The sequence below is a fragment of the Gallus gallus genome, chromosome 5 (assembly GCF_016699485.2).
Source record: "Gallus gallus isolate bGalGal1 chromosome 5, bGalGal1.mat.broiler.GRCg7b, whole genome shotgun sequence".
In the NCBI taxonomy this organism is placed as follows: domain Eukaryota; kingdom Metazoa; phylum Chordata; class Aves; order Galliformes; family Phasianidae; genus Gallus; species Gallus gallus.
Window position 1 is genome coordinate 49,192,345 of NC_052536.1, and position 22,438 is coordinate 49,214,782.

Below are 22,438 nucleotides of genomic sequence, written 5' to 3' on the forward strand. Positions count from 1 at the left end.
GCCCTTTTTAGCACAACGGGAACGTGGGGGGGAACGGGGTGTGGGCCCCGGGACGAGCCTTCAGGCTCCCGAGGGGAACGGAGGCCGGGCTGCCGGCTGTTGCTACGAGTCTCGCCTCGCTGCGCCCCGCGCCGCTACCCGCCCTGCCGCCAGGGGGCGCCCGCGGTGCCGCCCGCTCCGTCAGGTGACCCCGGGGCCCCGCCCTGACGGCGCTCCCCAAAAGTTGCTCCCTGCCCTCAGTCGCTCCCGGTTCCCTCGGGGCTCCCTCAGCACGCCGCTGAGGTGCTCTCTCCCGCGGAGCAGCGGCCATCCCCCGGAGCCCCGTAGGCGAACCCCTACGCTCAGCGGCCCCTGCCCCCCAGCCCAGGCACCGGGGGCTTTGTATAGAACCCATTCAAACCACGCGTAACCTTCCGCCGCGGGGGGGAGGAGTGGGGGGGGGGGGGAGAAAGTAGTCCCTCCGCACCCTCCTCCCGTGCCGAGCCGGAGGCGGCCCCGCGGCCTGTGGCGTTCCCCGCGGGCCGGGCCGTGCGGCGAGCAGCCCGCCCGTGCCCCCGCCGCGCTCCGTGAGGAGCCCTCAGCCGACAGGCAGTCGCGGGCGGAGAGATCCCGCACGGCGCCCGGCCCGGCGCTACGCCTCCACCTAACCTCACAAACGGAAGCGCCGGGCCTTGGCGATGGACGGCGGGCGGCAGCCAATGAGAGAACGGGATGGCCTCCCAAAATGTAGGTTGGGCCAATGGGAGCGCGGGTGGGCGGGGTCGACAGACGGGCTAGCAACGCAGGTTGAACGGAGTCCCAGCGCAAGGCTGGGATGAGCCTCAAAGTTCGGGGCGATCACGGCGGGGGATGTAGCGCCGCCGCCCCGGCTCCCGCCCGCTCGCTGCCGCCCGCCCCGCCCGCCCGCCCGCGGCGCCTCCCCTCGGCCCGGCTCGCCGCCCCCCTCAGTTTTTAAACTCCTCGCTCTCTCTTCCCCCCCCCCCACCCCCCCCTCCCCCCGCGTTGTTCTCCTTCCCCCCACCCCAAATGCCAGCCATGATCGAGAAGGGCCCGGAGGTGTCGGGGAAGCGGCGGGGCAGGAATAACAATACCTCCGCCGGCGCGAATCATAACAATAACGGGAATAACAAAAGTTTGGCCGCTGCCCCCAACGGGAACAGCAGCAGCAACTCCTGGGAGGAGGGCAGCTCGGGCTCCTCCAGCGATGAAGAGCACGGTGAGCGCGGCGGGGCCGGCGGGCGGAGGGCGGCGGGCGCGGCGCACGCGGTAACGCTCTCTCTGCTCCGCAGCCGGCGGCGGCATGAGGGTCGGCCCGCAGTACCAGGCGGTGGTCCCCGAGTTCGACCCCGGTGAGTCGCTGGAGGCGGAACTTGGGCGAGGGCGGGCGGGCGGGTTGGTGGCAGCCCCCGGTGTCCCCGCGCGGTGCCCCCCCCTCCCCCGCGATCACGCCCCGCGTGGGTGACCCTCGGCCTTTCTCTCGGCGCGGGGCACCGAGCCGCTGCCCGGAACCGCGGTGCGAGGACGGAGCCCGATGCTTTCCGGAGGGCGCTTTGCGGGAGGCTGCCGGCCAGGAGATGGCAGTTGGCTTCACCTCCCCCCCCCCCCCCCCCCCTTTTTTTTTTTCTCTTCTCCCTTCCCAGACTCGTGTGTTCAACCAACTTATGAATGCCTTTGTACCTCTCTCGGACTGTATTTTTTTTTATTACCGTTTTATTTTTTTTCCTCTTTCTTACCACGAAGCCCTCCGACGTCCCCCCCAGAAATATTTCACATTCCAGCTATTCTGCTGCAGCGCTTTGTAAGCTAATTTAAAGTGGTAGGAGAGCAAATTTTGAGCAGACAAAGGAATTGTGGCTGTACGGAAAGGCAGGTGCTGGCTGCACGGCACTGGCGATTCATCTCGGGTGTATCTGGGCGCATAAAGACAGCCTGGTGACCTCCTTAGTTTGAAATGTAAGCGAATTTTGTTGCATTGTTCCTTTGTGACCTGGGCTGAGGCTACCAAAGCCCTCCTCCCATCTGGAGACCTCGCGTTTGGAGTTGTCCCTCGCCTTGCCCAAACTTAATGGCATCCGCCGTCCCTCTCTCTTAAAACAAAAAGAAGGATTTGGAAAGCTGTGGTGGCTCCTGATCGAGTAACCCTGACAGCAACTATTGTGTGCGTTTGGGAGGAGCGTTCCTCCTGGACGCCCTCGTGCTGCCTGCTAATACGCTGGATGCCCTTTTATTATTATGTGGCACATATATGTCTGTTTTAACTGTTAACACTCTCTGGAGGTGAATGCGTTTTTTTTCCTCTCTCAACTTTGGCGTTACTTACATTGATTTACGGCATGCTTCTTCCCCGTTCCTATCCCTCTGTTTCTCACAAAACCCGATGTGAGCTCTTGGCACATGGGAGCTCCATGGCTGCTGGACCAGGAGGAGGAGGAGGAGGAGGAGAAGCTGTGTGGGTGTTGGTAGTTAGCGGCAGTTGACACGGTTTTTCACTCTGTAGGTCAAATGCAGCATCACTGTAAGGCACCGCGCGCATCGTGCTGGCTATCAGCCAGGTATTGCAACAATACTTGGGCTTTTTGGTCACCCCTGTAAATGATGTTCTTTTGTGCAGTTCATTTCTCTTAACATAATAGGTGGGGGCTGGAGGGGGGGGTACAGTGTGCTTCTTCCTCTCTATTATGCGTTCAGTCATACATTGTTCTGATTTTAACTTACAGATGTGCTGTGACCTATCCATAGGTTATTACTTTCTTCACTCTGTGTGGTGAAAGGGTGGGGGGGAGTGTGTGATGTGGAGAAACCACCTTTTTTTTTTTCCTGAGTTAAATACACCTCAGCACATCTTCAGCAGGCGTGCTGGTTTGAGTGCACAGTGGGCAGCAAGCCTTAAGTACATCCACCCCAAGTACACAGTCAGTTTTCTAGTGACCTGAATGGGCACTGCATCCTTTCTTTACCTCCCCTCCCTCCTTTTTTTTCCCCCTTTTTTTTTTTAAGAAATACACTTTTCAGTTAGCGAGTTCCAGGTGAACTTTTGTCTGCTCATGTATTGAAGCCAGTGTTGCTTTCCTGGCCTGCCAAAGTACTCAGGATTAATTTTTCCTTGCATTATTCCCTGAATTCTGTGACTTCTCAGTCCTCAAAGCTAAATGGCCGTGGTGTGCTTATCAACGTGCCCCTTTCTCACTATTTTTAGGAAAGCAGATTCTAAATAAGCCTGAAAGAAACCCTAAGTAAGTCTAAATACCCTGCACTGAGACCCTTCCAATGAAACTGTAAAGTTGTCCCATCTTGCTGATAATTTCAAAGTTAAACGAATGGAACAGTGTTATCAGAGCACGAAGACACTGTATCTGTTTCTCAGTAGAGATGTTAGGGACTGGTTGACCAAAAGATCCTTAAATTTGAAGGTTACTTGGTGTGGAGTCCTGGAGGCTTTCACCTTCAGATTGGCTGGCTGATAAAATGCAGAGGGCTCCTGCTGTTCCAGCTGTGTGTGAGGTGAAACATGGCATAGATTAAGGGGGTGTGGGTGTGTGTGTCTCTCTCTCTCCCCCCCATATAGATAGAGAGACGCTGTATTTAATGTTCAATTATAACTTTGGTTAGACTGAGGTATATTTGTGGAGCTGACTCTTACATCATCGTTCTTACATGGGTGTTCCTCTGTCCCCATGTGTAAGGGCAGGAAAAGCATTTTGTTCTGTTTAACTTCTGAGCCACACGGTAGCTGTGGCAAAGAGCAGGAAAATGAGGAAAGCTTTCCTGAAATCTTTCTGTGTGAGGCCAAGGGGTGCAGAGAGGCAGGCAAGGCCGTGGTTGGGGTACAGAGAGGTGGGTGAGGCTGCAATGGGATTGCTGTTAGGGCCTCATGAATTTAATAGCTGCAGTGCAAAAGTGCTGAGCTGAAGGGGCTGAAAGTGAAGTGTTTCCACAGATCTTGTCGGGGTTCACACAGGAAAAGGGAGCTCAGGACCTCTTGGTCTGGAGGAGGACAGTGGTTGTCTTTTGCTGGAGCAGACTGCAGGGAAAATGATGAGGGGTTGTGTTTCTTTTTTGGTATAATTCTTAAACCCAGCAAGTTTTTAATGCCCTGTGTGGCCAGGGCAGGGCTGTGGGATGCATGAAGCTGGCAGGCTGGCTCGCAGCCCCCTCAGCTGCCCTCTTTGAGGCGGTGAGGCCTGCTCTGGTGCTGGCAGGGCCTGGGGCTTTCTTCTTTCCTGTCCCAGGCTGCCCTTACTTTGGAAACAGTTCTTGCTGTGCCAATCCCTGCTTCTCTAGTTCTCTTCAAAAATGAAGTCATGCATCTGTTTCCTGTAGTATAGGACTTACAACTCTGTTACTATTGGTAATAGAATAGTTGTTCACTAACGAGGCTTGTGCAGAAGTAACATTCTTATTTGACGAGCTGATAGAACCGGGGAGAACAGGCAAACTTCTGGGCTGAAAGTCCTATGCCAGAGCTTGCTGGAGTCAGTAAAATTTGTATTTCGGCTGTGTTTCACCGTCTGGACTCTGTTTCACAAACATAACATGAAAATTTGCTATCGCCTCTCCTGTGCCTTCTCTTATTAGAGTTGGTAGTCAAATATTTGACTTCCACCTGAAAATCGTGTGTGTTGAACAAAGGCTGTTACCACCAAGTCAGCGTTTCTTGCGAGTTCTCCATCTGAGACACTGAGGATTTTGAGGACAGAAAACTATTACGGTTCTTTTAATCTATACAAATGAAACCCACATGTCCTATTAATGGAAAAACTTGGTGGCAGGAAACATTGCATATCCTAAAGCTAAATAAAAAATATTTCATATGGGGAAACACTAATACTGTACTTGACCATTTTACTTGTTGCTTATTAATTTATATTCCCTTACTGCTGGAGTATTGAAAATAGGAGGAAGAAAACGTTAGTGAGCACTTTAACTCAGGGAATATAAAGGAAGATAAAAGCATTCATAATTTTGAGGAGTGTTAAGTCTCTCCCTGTAGGAAATGATCTGTCCCATATTGTGGTGTGTATTGGAGGGCAGACCAGCATTTCTTTCTTCTTTAGAGCACAACAGCTTTATATTCCTTTCTTCCTCGCAGCTGCCTTTTTTAGTTCCGTCACATTGTACGTCTCTGAATATCATTTATGGAAAGTAGAAATAAATGAGGAAAAGCTGGTTCAGTTTAACAGTGTCCTGCTATACAGATCCAAAGTTGAGCAGTGTCTTCAGTGACTTGCTTCCAATACTGATCTCTTCCCATTATTTCTTTGTTGCACTCCTAACAGTTAAAACAGTGGGAGGAAATACTCTATAGTACTTCCAGGTCTAGGTGCCTACTGGAAAGTGCACCCTGCCAAACACTGGTGGAATCCTTGAGGATCTTGTTCTCTGTCCCACACTGTTAGCTGTACTGCGTGCTCCTGTGCAGCCAGTTGGTATCGTCTTGCTTTCTTTCATGGCCAAGACTGTGCTGTTTCAGTGTTGCAAAAAGAAGAAGGGGGGGAAGCACCCCAAAAGCCTCCAAACAAAAGCCCACCTTTCTAGCAGTCAGAAAGTGTTAATGCAGCTGTCTGAGAAGGAGAGAAGTGCTGTCTGCTGCCTCTGATCAGAGTGCTGGTAGGAAGTGGTGGTGGTGCGCAGTGTGCTGTAGGAGGAGGTGCCTGGGGGGAGCTGAGATGCATTCATCCAGCTCTGGCTGTAAGCGTGCCCACCCTCCCTCTGTTTAGGATCAGAGATGGAAGGTTATTGTGGACCAGCCCCTAGATGGTCGACCCCTTTAGAATAGCTGTATTTCTTTCTTTATTGTAGGGGCCAGATTTCATTAGGTTGCGTCTTCAGCTACTTGGCGGGATGCTCCAGAAAGGTCCAGCTGAGTCATGGCTGCAGAAGCACCTATTGGGCTACACAACAGGGACTGCCACTCACTTAACAAGGGATTGTTAAAAGGCCCCTTATGACTTGCACTTGGCAAGCCCAGCTCCCAGCCAGCTTGTTCTGTTTCTTTGTTTGCAAATAAAACTGTTAGTCCTGTACCTAACAGTCTTAATAGTTTGCAAATAGACCGAGCACCCAGTGACTGTAAGAGAAAATGGCATTTAGATAAGTGGACTCATCAGAACGAGAAGCAGAAAAATAGTGTGCTCTTTAAGTGAGATGTTGGGATCTACATCTGAGCAAGTGGAAAAGGCCCAACCGTGCTTCTGCAACTGGAAATACTGGTATCCTGGAGGCCTATCTCATTTCCTTGAGTGGCTTTGCCTTAAACACAGCAGGCAGGAACTCCCTTAGTACAGCGGCGTGTTTGGAAAAGAAGAGAGTAATGAGGATGTTTGATCTAATCAGAAATACCAAACAAAAATACACTAATGACCAGTGCGTTTGGGCTGACAGAGGCCATGTAGTTTCTCGATCAAACCTGTTGTCTTGATCCTTTCAGTGTTACCTGAGACTTGTACCATCCTCAACAACAGTGTTTTCCCACTTTGGTGTTGGATATATGCTTGGAAATGAGGTGGTTGAGCTTTTGGAAAAGAGGTGTGGGGTGGGGGTGGGGAAAGAAAAGTCTTATGAATTCTAGAGGATGTGATTAAATTGTGGGTCTGTTTGGATAAGAATGGGCAAGTAAAGCCCTTAAGCTTTGTTACAACATAACTTCCTACTTCCTAATTTGAGACTTCAGATAGTGTTAAGTGTTTTAAGTTCTAGTTGACCTTGTTCTCCTCTGCCCCCCCCCCCCCCCCCCCCCCCCCCGTGAAAGATTTAGCTACTGTTGGTTGTCTTTGCAACTTCCTGCTGGGAGATGCTTCCCCTTGTTGTAGTTTGCTTTGCCCCTTTCTCCCTCATGGGCTGTACTGGTCTTGCCTTGCTACAAGGACAGCCTCTTTGTACCCCCTGGACTGCAGAGCAGGCAAGGAGCTCCTGTTGAATGCCATTGCACAGAACTTGATTTTTCAGCTGTCTCAGCCCCATCTAGGTGTAAGTGGTTCTTAAGGCCAGGCTGGTCCCTGCTGCCTCAGGGAAGGGGAGATGGCTCCTGCCTCTCCTTGCTTTGCTGGTAGCCCTGCCTGTGGCTGGGGGAATGCCTCTGCTAGTCTTGTTCCTCACCAGTAGATGAGGCTCATGCAGTTACGTGGCAGGAAGGGGGGGGAGCTGCCTCACCACTTCCATGTGAGGAAAGTGGAGCTCACTTGTAGATGCTGACACTTTAGCTTATCTTTGTTTTATTTTTTTTTAATTTATTTACTTAAATCCAGGCTGGAGATAAAGGAAAAGGGAGCAGAGCTTAAGTTGAAGGATTTTTAATCTGTATCTGGCACTCTAGCAGGAGCACAGCTGTAGATTTGGTGCTGTACCTCTTACCTCTGAGCTTCTTGCCCCAGGGGGACCATGTCTTAGTCTGCATGGCTCCACAATTAGCTTTCACCTCACCTGTCTGTCCTGTGGAGGGTGCAGAGATCCCATCCCACCTCATCCCATGGCAGGGTTTCAGAGCTTTATTGTTCCTCAAATAGTGCAAGAAGTCCCTTCTCAAACCTGAGTGCTGTAGTAAACAAACAAGTCTCTGGTGCGGCCAAAGCCTGTGGCTTTCTTCCCTGCCTGGCACATGCAGTGTTTGTATGGAGAGGTAATAGCTGTCTCATGCACTGACAAATGTATTAATGTCTGGACTGGAATTAATACTAGGTAGAGGGAATGCTTTGTTCTTCATAGCTGGTTCCTGCTGCTTAATGAGTTGCTCTTAAAACTCTTGTTTTTGGCCCTGGTTAGTTCTGTGACTTGGCCAAGTGTGGGCTTAGAGCTCCCTGTGATTAGTCATTATAATTAGCTCAGAAATCTTTGCCTCTGTGATCAAGGTGCACCGTATAATGCGGCTTACAGTGGGCTCTAGTTCTGTCACATATATTCAATGTGCCGTAAATGGCAATGCATTGTTAGACATCTGTATGTTTTTTTTAACCTGTATTGTAACTTCAATGATCTTTACTGTGAACTAGGCAGGTAAATCTGAGTAAACAGAGAGAGAACTTTGTGGTGGCAGAAAGAGCGTGCTTACGTCCTAGGAAGTCTATACCTCTGTGCGCTGGGGGACCTTCTCTTTTGAGGCTCTGACTTGGCTGTGTGACATGATGAACAATGCCATGTGTTCTTAAGTGGTTAAGCTCAAAAGAAGTGTTCAAAATGCAGCTCTTCAAAATACAAAAATGATTTGTAAACTGACGGTGATCTTAACAATGCTTTTGTAAGGAATCTTAGATTAGGTTTCTCTCCACAAGCTTTAATTTATAGTTCCACGTGAAAGATTTGACTGCTTTATGCTTTTCGAAAGTGCAAGAGGATGTGCTGTGCTATGCCTTACTGAAGGCAGCATACTCTAGAACTGGGTTGCTTTTGTGTTCCCCTTGCAGTTTGTTTTGAAATGGAACAGACTGATGTGACTGCTTTTAAGTATTGTAGTCAAACTTGCTGAAATTGCTTCACTTCTCGCTAAAGGGTTTTAGACTAAACAAGTGTGTTTACCTTTCCAAGTATCTTCAGAAATTCAGCTCTGTGCAGCAGCTAGCTCTTTGAACTTCATAAAGGAAGTATTGGTAAACGCTGCCTCTCTAGGGGGAGGAGGCTGCAGCAGTGTGATAAAATGGCAAAAATCCCCTCTTAGAAGGAAATTATTCTCTATGCTTCCCCCTTCAGTCCCATCTTTCAGTTGTGCAGGTCCCTCTGGGGGCCGTCAGCAGGGCTCCCCACATACTCTGTGCATGTGTTTAACCGTGTATCTCTAGAAGAATGCTTCCCCATCCATCTGAGACAGCAGGAAAAGTGGTTTTGGCCTCAAAGTTAATTCAACTTCCTTGCTGCCTGCCTTATTTCTGTACTCTTCAGCTGGATGGATTTTGTGAATAAATCTCTCAATCATCTGAAGAGAGCCTAAGGCTTGTGGTGTAGCTTTCTAATGGGAGGGATTGAACCATGCAGCTGTTCGCTGCAGATCTGCTGTCTGTGGGTATCTGTGGTAGCCCATCATGTGCACTTCTAGGCAAGTAGATGTCTCATCAGATTGAGCTTTATCTTATATAACTACTTCCATTTGAAAGTTGGGTATCGAAAATTATTACCAGTGTATGTGACTTGGAATTGGTGTCCTTTCAGCCTGCTTAACCCTTGTGTGAAAGCACTGCTTGACAAATGTGGAATCATAGCTTTGGCTTCTGGGCTCAGAATCCCTAGCTAACACGTACAAACAAAACTGATACTTGCTTAACGTGCAGCCTCCCCTGTTAGCTGTTCCATGGTGAGAGCCCCAGCAGAGGGGCTGCGAATGGCCAAAGGCTGGGAAGAACTGCTGCTATGTCAGAGATGGTCTTTCCTTTTCAACTGGGAAGTCAGGACTGGGAAAGTCTGGTTTACATAACAGCATTGTTTCAGAAGTAGCTCTTTACTCAGAGCTCGCATTGAAACAAGGAGCATTTCTGTTTCTTCTCCACCCTTTTTGTTGAGGGTTCAAACTTGTCCCTCTGCTCTTGTTAACAGCATCCCTTGCAGTTTTGGGTGTGTACTGGGGGGAAGTTGTTTTTTTAACTGACAAACCTCTCCCCCTCCCCATTTTAATTGTGTTGAGCTATCTTTCCCACATACCATATAGGTGCTTGCTGGAGTTGCACTGTTGTGTGCTTTGGTTGCAAACAGCTGTGTAAGAAGCTGGAAGTGCTGGATCTGAAATCCCAGCTTGCAGTGCCACTCAACATGCACGATGTGGAGGTGCCAGCAGACGTCTGTTCCCCTCCTGACAGCTCTCCATCCCTGGCAGGATGTGCCAGGTGCAGCGTTAGCGCTGCTTTGGTGCTGTTCTCTGTCTGTGAATCCCAAAGGTGCCCCGGTGAGACCCTCTGCAGCCACCAGGCACTGTGCACAGCAGTAGCCATGGGAACACAGGGAGGATGACACAAGTTTAAAACTTCGACTTGTTGCTAGGCAGACCTGGCTCGATGTGGGGATTAAGTAGTCTTAACAGCAATAATAAACCACCTCTGGTATTCCACCTCCTGAGGAGGGGAGGCACCTTGATGTTCCCCACATTCTGTCTTCATCTTTGGATGGGCAGGATCAAACCTGTGATGGAAGGGTACTCTGGCACCAGCCAGCCCTCCAGGAAAGCTGCCCTGGACTCCTGTTATCAGAGACACAGTGACTTGCTGAGAAGAGGGAAGGAATGAGCAGAGTTCCAGCAGGTCAGTTTTTGTCCAGTGTTTCCTTAAACGAAATGCTGCAAGGTGAAGCAATGTGTCGTCCCATGCAAAACCGTTGCATGGCTCATATAGTCTAGAAGTTGTGGCCTGCATTAAAATAGATACTGCTAAAAGTGACGTACGCTCTAAACAAAGGTCACAGGCTTAAAATATCACAAGATCACTTCTAAACTCTGGCTGTAAAACCTTAAAATTATGGCTAAGGCGAGGTAAACACCTTATAAACTCAAAATGCTGTTGCAGACTGTTAGCCCAGGTGCCAACATGTGTTGGGTGAGCTGGGTTAGACCTTTTAGCTTGGGGACTTATGCTAACTCACCTTGTCCCAGGCTTGTGTTTTGGCTCATCCCGTTTAATAAACAAGGGCAGCATTCCCTCATGATATTTTTGTAGTTGATGCCTGACAAAGGATGTATGGTAAATTACAGGGGACTGAAAGGGACTGCAGACCCAACCTCTAAGGAGAGCTGGGCCTCGTGCTCCTTGAGGTCTGAACCGCAGCGTGCCTTTGTCTCTGCAGCTGTTGGCTTTCTGTACCCGAGCAGTAATTGGTTGTGCTCTGGCCACTGGTTTAAATGGATCTTTTTATTTTATAAACATTTGCTGTGCAGTAACTGTCAGTCCTGTTGGAATAAGGCCATCTATAGAGATGCTCCCAATTACCACCTGCTCTTTTTCTTAGGAAAATACCCTCTTACCTAATTTAACCTCCCCCAGCAACTGCTTTGAAGTTGTTTTCCCTGTTCACACTGTGGCTCACTACTACCCGTTTTCCCTCTGACCACTTGAACAAACTGCAATTGTCCTTGCTTGTCCTTCCAGAAATTACTTGCTTTTGAGGCTGAAAAATGGTTGCATGGTTTGTGCCCAAATATTTTTGTAGTCAACTCATTTAGAAGGTTTCTTTCCTTTAATATGCCCCAGCCTTTTTTCATCCCCAAGTTGCTGTTTGTGGTTCTCCCACTTTCATTACAACTTGCAGATCCTATCTGTCCACCTTGTTATCAGCCCAGCCCTACTCTGATTTCTGCTCTCTGCTCCCAAGACCTCTTTCCCTGTGCTCTGTCACTTCCTGAGACATCTTCTATATCTGAGTTTTCTCTGAAGTTCCCTCTCATCACTTAGGTGAATAACTGAGCCTTGGGGTGGTGGGAGAGCACCATCTGAGAGCCTGGGGTCGTGGCAGGATGGGCAACTGCCCTGCAGTACTTTCTTTTTCTGCTGTAGGCTTGGTTGCAGGCTCAGCTTTGGATGTGCTGAGCTTGGTGGTGCTAGGGGAGGAGAACAGCTGGATCTCATCTGGTGTTCCCATTGCCTCCCTTCTCTTGGTGAGCTTTGTGCAAATACTGAATGACTCGGGGGAGAGGCTTACTGGTGGGAGCTTGGTGGCAGAGGGAAGGTTTGTCAGAGCTATCCTCTGGCTTCCAGCCTGAGATCTGAGTTGCTTGGCAAATTGCTTCCTTCTGTGTGTGCTGGCTCTGAGCAGCGGGGCTGCTCCCTGGGAAACTGCCGCATTGTGCTCTAGCTCCTTCTGTATTTTGGGTGGGTTTCTGGTTCTGTAGGTTTAGTTCTTAAGGTGCCCTCCTGAAATTTGGTTTGGAGAGAGAATGCATGGGATTGCTTTATTTTCTCAGGCACCTTCAAATGCAGCAGGAAGCTGTTCTGCACATGCAGTACAGATAGTGCCCTTACAGCGCAACCAGGACAGGCACAAATCCAGCCATCCTGTGAATTGGTGGGGGTGTCTGGTTGTGTATTTGTGTGACAAATGACTTTTTTCCTTTGGCGCTGAAGCAGAGGTGGCTGGAACTGGTGCTGTAAGTGTGCATAGCTGGTGCTGTGGTGCAGGTAGTGACTGAGCAGCATCATGTGCTGTTCTGGGAGCACAGCTTTGGTAGCCTGAGATGGGCTGTTGTTGGAGAGAGCAGGTGTGTGCTGGAGGAGCTGTGTGAAAGTGCATGTGCAAGTAGTTAAGTTAGGCAAATTGGTGTCTTTTATTGCAGCAGTCTTGCTGAGGTTATTTTGGAATATAAGGGAGAAATAAATGCAAAACTTCGTAAACCCCTAATAAAAATATTTTTAGAGTTCAAGGAAATCAATAAGGTGTTGGGGGAATTAGGCTTGGCAGCAGTCCTCGTTGCTCTTAAACTTGCAGGGAAGGGAACTGTTTCACATCCTCTTTCCTAAGTCCCTGCAAAAAGGCTGTGGGACCAGACTCCAGCCTCCTCTTCAAACCAAAGTCTCCAGCTCAGCTGGGAGGAATGCTGCCCTGTCTGGTTATCGCTTGTGCCTGAGGCTGCCTTGTTGCCCAGAGCAATGCCTCCTGAACAGCAGTGTGTCCCTTTGTGGCAGCTGGAGACAAGGAGGCTACTGGGTGCAGCAGCACTGCTTGCTAAACGATTTCGGTGTCTGCTGGGGCAGAGGGTGGGAGGAGGTGTAATGGAGCTCCTGTGGAAGAGCTGGGCAGGAGAAACCTTTCCAGTGACTTTATAGTGCCTATTTAAAAAGTAGGCTTAATTTGTGTTGGAGCTTGGACCAAGCTTGGGGCAGGAGCACACCCAGACCTCGCTTAAGCTGGATAGATGCCTGCTGAATTGTTTGTCAAACATGAGAATAAAAGGAAAAGGGCTGCGTTTAACCTTGTTTGATGATGTGTTTTTAAAATAGCTAACATTTCTGAAGTGAGCAGCAGTAGTAACCAGGGTTTGAAAAATTGGCTCGGTGCTTAGAAGCCATAGTGGGAAACACCTGTGCTGCAATACACCGTGCAGCATCAAGGGATAAACTGGGTGGGTGCTGCTTGCTTACTGTGCTGTCTGTTGGCTGCCGAGTGGGGTTCTCCTTGTGTGCTAGGTTTTCCCAGACCAGGTTGCTCAAAGCCCCATCCAACCTGGCCTTGAATGCTTCCGGAGAGGGGGCATCCACAGCCTCACTGGGGCAGCCTGTTCCAGTGTCTCACCACCCTCACAGTAAGGAATTTCTTCCTACTATCTAGTCTCAACTGCCTTGATATCTGTATTTCACTGCTGTTCAAGTGATGCTGAGCCTCTGGGGAAGGAAAGAATGAATCTAGTTTGTCTTAGCTCAGTTTTACCCACGTAGAACTGTGGCATGCAGTTGAGACACCGATCCTGTCTTCAGACTAAGGAAGACACTACTGCACTAATGTGCTAATTTTATACTCTAGCTTGGCAGGTTGCCTTTGTAATCAAAGGGCTGGAAATTTTTCAGTTTGAACAAAATGTTCTAAGTAGCTGTTCTCTTGGTGGAAATGGATTTGGTACGGGATGCTACCTTCAAAATAAATCCATCTTTCCGTATCTTCTTGAATTCAATATTTTTAACTACGGTTCCCTTTCCTGACTAAGTGAAATTGTGGTTAAGGTCTGGCTCAGGCTCACCTGTGAGGTTTCTTGAGCAGAGTTGTATCTCATCGATCTCTGCCCCTGTGGTGGGAATGGAGAGGGAGGTGTTTTTAGGAATGGTGGTTCTAGCAAATTTCAGTGGGATCACCCTGTTATGTCATTTCCACCCCTGTTTGATAATTACCGTGTACAGCCTTGGTATGGTCAAAATACAAAAGCTTGTTCTGAGCATTTGCTGTATTCTGGTGAGCTGTGCAGTACCTGGCATGTGGGGAATTATGCAGCTGAGAGTTGATGTCTGCTTCTCATCAACAGTGTAATAGTAATTAAAAACATCTCTTGATTCCTTTGGGATTTTTGTCCTTGGTTTCAGGGTATCGGTGAACACTGATGAGAGAACATACGTATCCAGATCCCTTTTTCCAACTGAAATATCCACGAGTGCAGAACAGTCACAGCGTGATCACGTTTTTAAAGTGGTTTGAAATGAAATGTTAACTCAAAGGCCATGTTCTGTTACTAGAAAGCTTTAAACAAATGGCAGAATTGCTTCCAGGTTGTACGAAACTTTTGTCCTTCTGTTGCCTTTTTTAAAAGTATCTTCCAGTATTCTTCAATCCATATAGATACTATAATGAGAGCTGGCTGCTAAACTTTGTTGCATTGAGTTTGAGATGAAACAAAGCTCTGTGTGCCATATGTTAAAAGGACAAGCAGATTTGACAACAAGAATGTGTTCCATCTCCTTGCATTTTGGCAAGGCTCTGTAGTCTTGGAGGGTGGCTGTAAGGAGGGGGAAATCAGGGAAGATGCAAGAGGGACACAGCTTCCAGCTCTGCCAACCTTGCAAGTGTTTTAGGAGGGGGCAAGAAGAGGAGAACCAGCACAGAAGGGTGAAAAGGTGGTAGTGGAAAAATCCTTTTAAATAAAATTTCATGCTCTTAACGTTCTCTTAGAAAGGTATTTTGTGTTCCTGTTCTTTCATTGTTTGGTAGATTAAATAGGTAGTTGCTAGCTCAAGTGGGTGTAAATCTAACCTTCTTGCCCTTTGGAGAATATGATCTTGAGATGTATTTCTGAGATAGGAGGTGTGGACTGGAGAGGTGGGAGTGGTGGAAGGGAAGCTATGTTCGTGACAGCATCTCGCTAGCCAAAGGCTGCTGTAGTTGATGGCCTTGCTGAAGTGTGCTGGCCGCAGAGTGGACTGTTACTTGGTCCTGCAGAGCTGAGCTTGGCAGAGCACAGTCACCATGGAGGTGATGTCTGTCTTGCTGTGATCTGTGATGAAGGTGTGCAGGGGATTGCATGCGAGCAGTTCAGCCGTCCTGGCAGCCTGCGTTCCTCTGCTGTTCCGAAGCCAGGCAGTGTTCCTTTGTACCTCTGCTGGGGTGCAGGGACCTTGTATGTAGCTCCTTGTGCTGCAGCAGGCCGTGAGGGAGCCAAATGGCCTCTGGCTCTGCAGAACACATGGCAGCCAGCTGCAGGCAGAGCTGAGCAATGAGCACCATGCAGGCTGGCCCTTGTCACAGTGCTTGGCTGAGCAGAAAGGCAAGGCCTGTGCTCTGCAGGGTCAGGTGTCTCAATTCACCTTTGAATGGATCTCCTCCAGTCTTATCACTTCAGATGAGCAGTACAGGTCTTGTTCTTCTAACTTTCTGTACTTCAGTCCATACAGCTTCTTGGCTAAATATTTGTTTGGCTTAAAGGGCCCCTATGGCTTTCTCTTTCCACCTCCAACCTCTTCTTTCTCCAGACTCCTTTGCCTGTCTCTATGTTACAGCTGCTGCCTCATCCCTGAGTTACACAGTGCACCATATCTCTTTCAGGGGTGGAAATAGTCTGTACCTCTACTCCTGGAGTTCTCTGAGGCTGGAATGGGGCCTGCCTAACTGCGATCACATAGGTCATGCCAATTCCTGTGCCTCATTCCATGCAATGACTCAACCTCCTGCTCTGAAAAATGAGCAGCACAGCAATCACTCATGTGCCATGCTAGTGTGGCGCATTCACTGCATGAGCCTCCTCTGCTCCTTCGTGTTCTCTCTGCAGCAGGTGGTTATGCTGATGCTTAATTTGGCTAGGCATACCTAGGGCACTCGTCTTTAAGAGTAGGCACTTTATGCTGGCATCGTTAGGCACAAGATCCCTGTCCTACTCAGATCACAGTACTGTTACGCTCTGTTATTTCACAGATGTGTCCGTGTCAAACAACGAGGGTAACAAAGTTCTTGTCAAAGCAGGTGTTCAAGTGGCTATTTAGCTTGCATTGCAGTGAACCATCTCCACGTAACCGCAACTGAGTGAAGCAGAAGTGCCTTGAACTTTGGAGGTGGTAGGAATAGAGCCTCTGAATAGCATAAAGTAAGACTTCGACTGTAGCCAAGCTGAGCTAGCGAGTTAGTGAAGTGAGCAAGGGGATGAAATAATGATCGTGGACAGACCCTGAAAAGGACTGGATGGGGGAAGCTGTCAGCTCACCAGAAATAGCTGTTCTGTGTGGTTGTCTGACTAATTGGCAGCGATGGGGGAAAGAGCACGTAGGACACTGGCATTTCATGCCAGTGTCTGAAGGGCTCGGGGGCTTGTTTGACCACTGGAGGTGGTTTGTGAAGCTGATCGTTTCCTTCTAGAGCTTACAAATGTAATAGAGGGAGAAAGTGGGACATGGAGGGGAGAAAAATAATTTGCTTTTTTTTTTTCAGTTGTTTGAGGCTTTGGACTGTAGGATTATAAACTTGTGTTGGGGTTAGGGAAAATGGACTCTCTTGCCTTCAGACTTCATGGCTCTTGGTACCTTGCTCTTCATAGGGAATCATGGGATGCTCATGTGCAATGGGGAAAGTAGCCACTATTCATAGTTAGGGCAGGTCTTTCAGTACACAGTTAATCCAGGTACTAAGGTGAGTAATTAACACCTCTGCTCTGCATGTGTGTTCTCCTAAGCTGAGCCTTAATTGAGTTCTTGTGGATCTTTTTGTTAGCCCCCAGCTGGGTCACCCCTCTTAATGCTTATGCAGTGTAGGTTGGACTTACATGAATGAGAAACTAGTTGAGACAGTCTCAGCTTGGAATGCAGATACGGTGATATTTCCTCTCCTTCCTCCTCCTCCTTGTCCTTGTTCTGAAAAGCAGTCTCCACTTGATTTTTTTTTTTAATTTATTTTTTAAAATATCAAGGCTTCTTTTGATAAGGGCAGGTAAGCTTAGATTAGGTTACTTTGCCCCACAGCAAGGAACGTTGACATCTGAAGGCAAGGGGGGGGGGGGAGGAGAAAACTCAAAGAAGGGCTTGGTTTCATTAAGCAAAGTCACCTAAAATGTTGACATCTGAGAATCATTTCCACTTGGCATAGACTGTGACAGGTGTTTCACCATAGGAAACTCATTACTTGACTTCCAGTGTGACCTTGGGCAGAAAGTTGAACCTTTTAGTTTTCCATTTTCTGTTAAAGCTAACTGTTGTTCAGCATGTGGGTGGAGTGGAGAAGCAGGATAAAGCATTTCAGAATAAGCCAGACAATGTTTTACAAAGCAGGGCTGGAATCCCCCGTATAATTTGGTGACAAATAAGATGAGGGAGAGGAGATGCCAGTGTCTGTGGTCTGTCTTGTTAACAGAATTGATGTATCTGAAGTCTGATCTGACCACAGTGGATTAATTCATGTTCTGAAGGTAAAACAGGAAGAAATTTTCCGTTGTAATCTATCCTGCAAACGTCAAAAGCATTTCTTACGGCAGGATAACTAAGGTGCATTAGCTATTCCGCTGTGAATTCCTGGTAGAGACAGTGTGCTATAGCTTTACTGCAAAGCAGGTGCTGGGCTCGTCTAGCCGTTGCAGGGAGCTGCCTGTAGGCATGTGCCAGGAGTGGGGAAGGGAGAGAGAGAGATCTCCTCAGCAGGGAAGGCAGGAGCTAGATTTGCACCTTCCCTTTCAGGCTGCTTGGAAGAAAGGGATACATAGCAAATAAATGCGTGTGGGGGTTAAACCCTGTGCCAGGCGAGTGCTATGCATTATGAATAGCACTGTCTTCTCTCAAAGTTTAATCCTGTCCCTCTGCTCCTAATGGAGTAATGAGGGGCTGGAAGGCTTCCTAGGCTGTCCAGCCCTGCCTGTATAAGGGCGTATTTCTTTAGGCTACCTGAACTCCTGGTTGATGGTGCTGCCTCTCGTGCTTGCTCGTGTAAGAGAAGCTGCTCCCGTGGACCATGAGATGAGAAAACCTTCCACCCTGCTTTTGCTTTGTCCTATGTTTTTAGAATATTGCTTCTGCAGGGGAAGCCTGGCATGGTGGAACAACTGTAGTGCTGGAGCTTGTTGGAAGAGAAACCTTCTTCCACCTTAAGCAGAGGGTTTGGAGGATGTGACTTGGCAGTTTCTCTTCCACACTTCTTTCTGTGACTGCTTTACCAGAGGGTTTCTGAGAATCTGAAGGCTTGTCCTCTGAAAATATCAAAGGGGAACACAGAATGTCTGAGAAAATAAGAAAACCCTTGAGGCAGTGTGTTCTGGCATACTCGATTCAAGCATGTGCCCGGAGCCCCAAATTTCCTGCACTGAGGCCTCATCTACTGCTAAAGCTACAGAAATGATGCTAACAGGAGCGTATTCGCTTCTCCTGGACTCTTCTTTAGCTGCCTGCCTGAATAACACCCTCTGCATCACTCACACCTCTGTCTCGTGCCTCTGAGCTAAGCTAATTTTTCCCTGTGATGGTGTAAAATGGGGAACGGATTCCAAATCTGTATTAAATGACAACTCTGGCACTATCCCCTGCTAAGAGATGAGAGGACAGCTGGTCTGCGGAGACACCACAGCATTTGTTATTGCTGTGTGTAAGGTAGCCAGAGGGTGCTAAATGCCTGCAGCATCCTGTGGAAGCCCTTGGTAACGGCAGTGTGTGGCACTGATTCCTTCAGCCACTCCGCATAAGGTATGTACCCGTTATTTGGGAATCTCAGCAGAGCTTATGTTCAGTCAGCCCTTGGAAAGAAGAAGGTAAAATACGTCTTAAGAGTCTCTGCTGTCATCTCTGAAAACTACTGTCTGTTGGACAGTGGAATTACCCTGCACTCAGTTATGATGGTGCCTCAGGGTACCCTGAAGGGAATAAAATCCTTGGTTACTCTGATGTAGAGGCATAATGCAAAGAGGCCATCTTGGGGTTCAAGGCCTACTGACGACCTGCTTTACCATGAAGAGATGCTATCACTATATGGATGAGCAGGACCTGGTCCAAGGCTGTGACGAAGCACGCCTTGCTGCTGTAGCTTGGCACGTGTGTTAGGTGAGCATGCTGCTGAGCAGAGAGGAGGGCAGGAGATCAGAGCAGCAATGAGGTTTCTGCTGGGTCTAGCAGTCGAGCAACCATTGTCCTAAGCAGTACACTGTGGGAAAGGCGTGCTGAGAGAAGAATAAAACCAGCACTGGCTCGGCAACCGGCTTGTTAGTGTGCACACAAGTGTCTTGGAAATGGTTCATTAAGGTATATTGCTAGCTATACAGAACATCTTGAATCTCAGAGGAATTGGTCTGTAGCAGTACCTTGGTTATCATATAACTTTTTGTAGAGTATATCTATCACAGTAATAGAAATCATCCAGCTGTCATATCTAGCAACAAAAATCTGTGCTGCTTTTTCCTGTAAACTTGCTGCTAAATGTGAACATCTTGATGGACTAAGCCTGAAATGCGTGCTGCTGGCTTGGCCCTCGCTTGGTATGGTGTGCCAAGGGGTCCCCAGGCACAGACTGTGAGGCTGGCTGCCTGCAGCTTGTCTTTTCAGCACTGAATCATAGAATGTCTTGGATTGGATGGAGCCTTAACAGTTATCTAGATGCAAGCCCCCCCTGCTATGGACAAGGAGTCCACCTACCAGGTCAGGCTGCTCAGGGCCCCATCCATCCTGGCCTTGAGTACCTCCAAGGATGAGGCACGCACAGACTGGGAGAAGAACTCATTGAGAGCTGCCCTGCTGATAAGGACTTGGGGAAATCTGAGGTCGCCGTGACCCAATGTGGCACTTGACCTTGTTGAACTTCGTTAGGTTCTCATGGGCCCACTTTTCAAGCCTGTCCATGTCACTTTGGGTGGCATCCTTTCCTTCTGTGTCAGCTGTACCACTCAGCTTGGTGTCATTCTCAAACTTGTTGAGAGTGCACTCAGTCCCACTGTCTAGGTCATTGATAAAGATGTTCAAGAGCACTGGTCCTAAAACAGACCCCTTGGGGACACCACTCATCACTGGCCTCCACTTAGATATATAATAATTGACCACGGTCCTCTTCTTTATGCTTTTCAGCAAGTGATCTTTCTTAGAAACTGGCTCAGAGATATGGAAGGTAGAGGTGTGCAGCACCATGTGTGGCTGTAGTTCTGCATGTAGCAGAGCAGAAAGTGATGTTACTGGAGTTTTGAGAGCAGTCCTTGAGGTCCGTCATTAGTCACATTGTGACTGGCTCTGCTTAAGGGCTTGCAGCATGGTGCTGCTGCTAGTCTGCAAAGCTGTTTCCACTCTACTTGGCTTTATCAATCAGTTAAAAATAAATTTGGAATTTCTGCATTGGCTGTTTGCTCAGCATTGAGGTGGAGGTGTAGGTTGGCTGCTGGCAGGCAGAAATCCCTTATCTGGCTAGCAAAACCCACCTTTCTACTGGCAAAACTTGCTGGGAGATGGTTTGCTATAGTAGTACAAAACACAGCTCTGCCAGCATAGCAGGATATGTAGTGCCAATGCTCTGGGGATGGTTTGTACTTAACTGCTATGAAGTAATTCAGTGTACTTCAGAGCATCAGTGCTGTGAATCAAAGCCCAGTGAGGTCAGTGGAACAAGACCCCAAGGGTCAGGGGACTGTAGGCTGGGCCTGCACCTTTCTGCTTACTCTCCCAGATTCTGGTGTGGTTGTTTCTTCCCATCTCCCTTTTCTTTATGTAGCTGTGAGATTTAACCCACAGTATTGTCTAATAATATCACATGCGATCCTCCAAAATTATAGATCTGCAAGAGACTTGATTAGAGCATAACAATGTATTAAAAAGTGCTTTCTAAGTAGTCTTGGAGCTTTTATAAGACTAGAAAAGAATAAGATATGAAATATTTCATTTTCATTTGTGAAGTGTTTTTTTTCCAATAGCTATCTATAGTGATCTTTTCCAGGTGGCTCACCTGGTGATGGGGTAAGACTTGCTGCTCTGAGCTTCTCAGGCTCACTTCTGCCAGCCCATTTCATAAAGGCTCTGCCTTTGCTGTGCCATTCACACTACCTGGCTGTAATAAATACACTGCTATGGTGCACAAAAGAGGGACAGAGATGGAAGGAGAAAACATAAAACCTGTATCCAGAGCTGTTCTGAAGGCTAGTTGCTTGCTTCTGCTTCCTTCATTTTCCCGTGCATTAGTCTTTGATGTGCTTATTGCTGGAAAAGGATCGGCTCAGGTACAGTTTTCTCCGTTCTGTGGTTTAGCAGTGATAGTTTGCTGGCTTTGCTAACTAACTTACCCTCCTTAACTACTGCTTTTTCTTCCTGGGTTTTCCAGATCTCTCTGACTTGCATCAAAACAGGAAGTCTGCAGAGCTGTAAATAACTGGGTGGTTCAGTCTGATTTTTTTCCATCCAACATTTTACCGGCCACATTAGAATTCCTTTTAATGGCTCCAGTTGTCCTGAACTAGGTGTATAGACTGCCTCCTGACACACAATAACCTATCAAGTGCTATTGTAGAGGTATTTGAGGGAGAGTGGGGTTGGTCCTGCCTTGAATCTCTGTAGTGTTTTGGCAATATTCCATACAAAGATGCCATATTTGAAGGAACAATGCAACGTTGGAGCATCCTTGGATTCAGCCTGAAGGCTGCTGTCAGTCTTACCTGACTGAAGGAAGGGGAGGCTTAGTCCAGCAGCCTTTGAGGAGGAGTACACTGGATGGGCACAGGATTTTGGTTTCTTTATAAAGTTCTGCGGCTGTATTGACTCAGTGGTACCAGTATGACCACAGAGCAGCCTCCTTTCACCACAAGAGTGGATGTAAAATGTGGTCTGACTGCTTCTTCCACTGGGTAAGACCGCTCCGTTTGTTCTCATTTTCCATACCTGTACAGAGATTTGGATTAGGTCATGACTATTCCTGCTTGGAATAGCCGCTCTAGGTAGGCATACTGCACTCTGCAGCGAAACCTCTGGGTGTAAGAATGTGAGGAGCTCTTCTCTATATTTCAGGCACAAAGGTATCATCCTCTTGCAGTGTTGTTTTAAGTAAGGTTTAAGGTGTGTAGCACAACTCTGGCAACAGATCTGCAGAGGTGTAGTGTTCTTACTTGTTCTTTGTCTTTGCTAAAAAGCTTTTCCTGTGTGAGCTAAGCTGAGGTGTAAATGTAATCTGCTGTACCTAAGGCTGTGTAACTGTTGTAGAGAAACTCCAACCAGTTGTGAATGGCTTGCTTTTCCCCTGTCCTTTATTCTCCTTCCTTTGGAGTCTCCTGTTTAGGAAGGGATTTTATGAGATCTTAAACGTTGTTTGTGAAGCTGTAACCTTTCCTAGGTAGGCAAGGCATCTCATGTACCAATCTGAGGCTGTGAAGCTAAGGTTACCTGTCATGGTGCCATTGGAGTAAAAACTTTCTGTCCCCTCAGGCCAGGAACCATTTTAGGGAGACCTCTGCTATCTAGGTCACTGGGATGGCTGATGTGAAGCAGGAGTCCTGTACGACCTGTCCAGGTAACTGGCCTGACACCGGTGTCTGCTCCCACCTGCACTGGAACTGGATGGACAAGTTGCATTTGCTGTTGGTGTCTGTACTGGAAAAGTTATGAAATAATTAAGGGTGTGACTGCAAAGCTGC

General features: G+C 48.2%; 1 protein-coding gene across 1 annotated transcript in view; it reads left to right on the forward strand.

Annotated features, from left to right (window-relative positions):
* Positions 1-766: 766 nt before the first annotated feature.
* Positions 767-22,438, forward strand: part of RCOR1 (REST corepressor 1) — an 82,019-nt gene continuing 60,347 nt past the window's right edge. Inside the window, exons 1-2 of the mRNA XM_015287816.4 lie at positions 767-1,216; positions 1,290-1,349. Coding sequence (XP_015143302.1) covers positions 1,027-1,216; positions 1,290-1,349 — 250 coding nt within the window. The 5' untranslated portion in view covers positions 767-1,026. The remainder of the gene's footprint in view (positions 1,217-1,289; positions 1,350-22,438) is intronic.